Source organism: Corticium candelabrum, chromosome 4, assembly GCF_963422355.1.
Source record: "Corticium candelabrum chromosome 4, ooCorCand1.1, whole genome shotgun sequence".
Lineage (NCBI taxonomy): Eukaryota > Metazoa > Porifera > Homoscleromorpha > Homosclerophorida > Plakinidae > Corticium > Corticium candelabrum.
The window spans coordinates 6,415,314-6,420,014 of record NC_085088.1 but is presented as its reverse complement, the minus strand read 5'-3'; the positions used below and the strand labels follow the sequence as shown (position 1 = coordinate 6,420,014).

At 42.8% G+C, this 4,701-nt stretch overlaps 1 protein-coding gene across 1 annotated transcript; it reads left to right on the top strand.

The window, feature by feature from the left end:
- The first annotated feature begins 3,819 nt into the window (after nt 1-3,819).
- LOC134179173 (uncharacterized) lies at nt 3,820-4,533 on the top strand. Its single transcript, XM_062646068.1, has one exon. The coding sequence runs from the start codon at nt 3,889-3,891 to the stop codon at nt 4,333-4,335; it is 447 nt and encodes a 148-aa protein (XP_062502052.1). The 5' UTR covers nt 3,820-3,888; the 3' UTR covers nt 4,336-4,533.
- Nucleotides 4,534-4,701: the final 168 nt, after the last annotated feature.

The following is a 4,701-nucleotide window of genomic DNA, read 5'->3' as shown; positions in this document are numbered from 1 at the left end:
CGTTACGTTGTACATTCAGACTTAAGTCTGGTTCACAATGTTGGCGCTGACGCCGACGTTGACGCTGGAATAGAAATGAATCCTAGTCCAGCGTCAGCGTCTATATTGTGAACCAGCCTTTAGTCGCAGTTTTGAATGTATACGTAAGTTCCATGCAGTCTTAGGATGCGTTTCTGATGCGTAAGGGGTCGGTCACTTTTAGCTGTCCTGGGGTCGGGCGATTTGCTAGGGGTGGCATAAAATTTTCAAGAATTATGCAGGAATTTTTCGATTGTTTAAAGAACTATCTCTGGGGGTTAAATTTTTTATTGGGTATTGGCGACAATATTAGTAAGGCTGTACGCAGACGTTATGTATTGGTAACTCGCAGTTTGCAGTATCTTGTGCTAGCACTTTGTGGCGTAGTGCTAGTTAGCATGTTTCAATTACAGGGGCGGAGTGTAGGCGATGCTATTTGTATAGCATCTATTGTTATTAGCTGCGCGCGTTCCTTTGCACTGGCAATAATTGACTTGGCCGCCGTGCCTGAGGTCATCACCTCCTGGTATTGCGACTGTCGCTTGCGTTGCCTTCATTGCATTCTTACATTGCGTGGTCGCGCGCTGCTGTTCTGGAGAGGCCGCTGGGCCGGAGTATTATCAAACTTTATCCGCAATGGCGTCTCGTCAAAAACGCGCCAAGCGAGAGTCCTCAAGCCGGTCGCCGGTGAGCCACCCCACACTCGTCGATTTGGCAGAAATGTCAAAGGAGGCTCTTGATTTGCACTTGGCGTCAGCTCATATCGCTCTGGATGGTTCGTGCGGGCACAAAATTGCTCGACTGGCGGCGCATTTTACGTCTCTGCTCCGGTCAGGATCAGGTCGCTTCATCACAGGCGTCTTCATCAGCTGCTCGTTCTCAGTCGGTGTCTGATGTGCCAGACGGCGGCGGCGGGTGCATTCACGAAGGCAAGCTCAAACAGATTATTGCCGAAATGTTGCCTTGCTGGATTTACGAGCCAAGCATAATTTGCGCTCCAGCTAGTCACAATCAACAGCCAACACCGGCAACCCGTCACGTCGACCAAGTGGCCGGCACCTTGACCGCACCTGCAACGCCCAATCCCGGTTTCAGATCGATGGGTATCGAAGATTGTGAAAGGTGAGTATGTCGATTTTTCAGTATTCCTGGCTGATGTTGCTTTCCCACTGACGACCTCTCAGGTACAGTCGGGTAATTTGCGTGTGCAGTTGGATGACGGGTCCGCTACGTTAGCATTGGCGGCGCCCCGTAAACACCTGGCAATTTCATCGCTTGCTTCGTGGCTAGAGGCTTGGTTATTGTATTCGAGGCGACGCTAGGAACGGGCTATCCCGCTAAACCACAGAGCTGCTTAAGTACCAACGAATCATCGCACAGGCTGCGGGTATATATATTTATATATACAAACACACACACACACACACACACACACACACACACACACACACACACACACACACACACACACACACACACACACACACAGCATATATAGTCATTTGCATTGCGGAAATGTATCATAGATAAAATGTTCAAATAAATGTGTTTGACAGACAGACAGACAGACAGACAGACAGACAGACAGACAGACAGACAGACAGACAGACAGACAGACAGACAGACACCACACACACACACACACACACACACACACACACACACACACACACACACACACACACACACACACACACTCACACATAAACACACACACACAACATACACACACAATTTGAGCTTTATAAATACTAGATTTGGCGAATGTATGCACGTATCGGTCAACGTCGACGTCATTGCACAGTAACGCTTTAATAGTATTGCAACAGCCTTTTGCATTGTTGTTATGCGCATGTGCAATGCGCGCACTTTACCTGTTTCCGAATACTTGCTGTTCTATTTGCGTTGGCCTTCCGTATATCTCGTTCTTCTTTAACTGTTGGTGCAAACTAAAGTTCACGTGACACTGTCATGTTAGCATAAACCATATAGATATTGAATGCTCATCAAACGTGTTCTAGAAAGAAAGTATTTGGTTAAATATTTGATGAATTTAATTATCTATCCGTACTGTAGAGCCGTCAACTAACCAGCAGAATAGATATACAAACGTTGTAGTATTTTCGCTAAGTGCTTTACGCACTTAGAAACACGGGCGTAGCGTGGCCTCTAGAAATGGGAGAGGGGGGCGGGGCGGGAAGGCTAAACTTTCAGGATGCTACAGGACACGCCCATTTTAGGCGCGCCCACTTTATTGCCTTCTAATTGACTGCTACGGTAGAATCAGTGGCAGATCTAGACTGGAAAAAGTGTGGTGTATATACTATATACAGCTTTGGTCCTCCCTCACCCGTATTTACAGTTCACAATTTTTATTGACCACGCCTGCAAACGATGGGAAGGCTATAGGCAGGTGTAGCGTGCTGAGATTGTCACCGTGCTGAGATTATACTTTACGGTCTGCGCATGCTCAACAACAATTTGCGCGTAAGTCAACATCCGGCGTGCTGAGATTGTTCACACATTTAGGTATCACTATATTGAGGGTTTGTTGTTTCACAGTAGCTGTGTAGACTCACTTGTGAAGACCATGGATGATCTGAAACAAAAATAATTGCAGCTAGGGAAGACAAAAATTGTCATGTCTCTGCAGAGAGAGATGCTAGAATCTTGTAACTTATTCCCTGACACAAAGCTTTCCACCAGGGTTAGCAAACAATTAAATTAGAAACGTCAACAACTAGGCCTAGACTCACCATTGGGATGTCAAAGGTAGGAGAGATTTATTTGTACACATGTACATGTATGTATAGTTATTATGTGTAATTATATTTCCAATTGTATAAACTTGTATGTAATTGATAAATAAAAATTTTATAATAAAATTATAAATATAGATAATTGTACCATATATACATATTATGTAGTACATAATTATTCTTAACAACTAACTTATTTTCTACAACCCAGTGCTTTTATATTGTTGTAACATATTAAAATAGTGAATTAATACATAACTAACAATAACAACTATAGATTTCTCAATAAAACTCTAAATTTGTTTCTAAATTTGTTTCACGCATGCGCACAGGTCAGCAATTTCAGCACGCTTGCATTGCTTGCTGAGAATGTCAGTTCTATTTTGCGCAAGCGCAAACTATCTCGGCACGGTGACAGTCTCAGCACGCGACACCGGTTTAGCCCATGCCCGCTACGCCCCTTGACTATTATTAGAAATATTTATCATTTGTGTATATATTGTAGTTAAATAGTTTTTACAAGGTAAATTTTTCAAACAACTAATTGCTAACATTAAAATTGTGTTTTTCCAGAAAATCGGTGCTCAACACTTTGACTGTCTTCTGGCATTCTTGGACATGTTTATCGTTGTTACTATTGACTACAGCATTTTTGACGTTTGCACCAAGTTTCTACCTTTATCTCAAGGATAGCCTCAGGTATAAACGTTCGTTTTACCAACAGTCTGTTCTCATGAATGAGTCGTCATCCGAACAAGTATCAAGAAACGTGACTAACACGCTCAACCGTGAAGACATTACCAATGAGCAGTCCACAGTAAACATTACCAAGAAGCAGTCAACACTGTGGAAAGAAAGAGGATGTGAAAGCAAGACACCTCTTCTTCTTTGTAACAGAGCACGAGGAGCTGCCAGATCGATAGCTCTTGCCAACAAGAATGTGTTCTCAAACTCTAATATTCTAGTGGAACGAGCGAGATCATGCGCTCTAGTCGGTTCATCAGGAAGGCTTTTGAGTCAGAGACACGCTGATGATATCGACGGACACGACGTTGTCATACGACTAAACGACGCTCCAATTTATCCTTACGAGAAATACGTTGGGAGACGTATGCCTGACGTTGCAATTATTAATTTAGCCGTCTCACGTAAAGGAAAGTGTCTCCAAAACGTAAAGCCTAAAACACTTTTGGTTCAGTGTCATCATCCAGGTGGAATTAGCACAATTGGGCGATTCTGTGCAACACATGGCCCCGTCTATGCATTTTCTCGGCATCTTGTTATCACTGCTAAGTCTATTTTGTCAAAGGACAGATTAAAACATGGTCTCAAAGTAAGACGGAATCCAACAGCGGGAATGTATGCCGTCATCTTTTCCTTACATTTGTGCAAGGAGATTGATATTTACGGGTTTGGTGCCGGAAAGGGAGAGTTGTATGCATACTACAGAGATCTTCTCACGCCCAGTACACACCATTATTTTGACTTGGAGGAAGACTTTCTCAAAGATATTTCACACAATCTGACAACACCTGTTGACGTGTTGTGGATGGGATGAAACAAAGTGTCATTCCATCCTTGATCATAGTTATCATTTACAAAACAATTGTGTTAGGGAATTCTCAGTATGACAGAGACATGATTTAAGGGCGAATGCAATTTTACCTTAAGATCCTAACTTGTGCGTGTGTTAAATTTGATCTAGTCTTGAGGCTTTGTAAAATTGTTCAAATTTAATTTGTTGTAATGTTCGTTATTTGGTGTCATATTTATCATTTATACCAGTTGGGCATGGTCCTGAGATTATATACAAATGGTTATAGCTAAAAGTATAGAAGTATATGACGTATCTGTGTAGACGCTTCCGACAAAATATCACGTGATCTAATTACTTGCACATACATCTCTACAGCAGTGGCGTAGG

Bases quoted from the DNA above. Each gene is read 5' to 3' on its own strand.
- LOC134179173 (XM_062646068.1), top strand. From the start codon at position 3,889: ATGCCTGACGTTGCAATTATTAATTTAGCCGTCTCACGTAAAGGAAAG.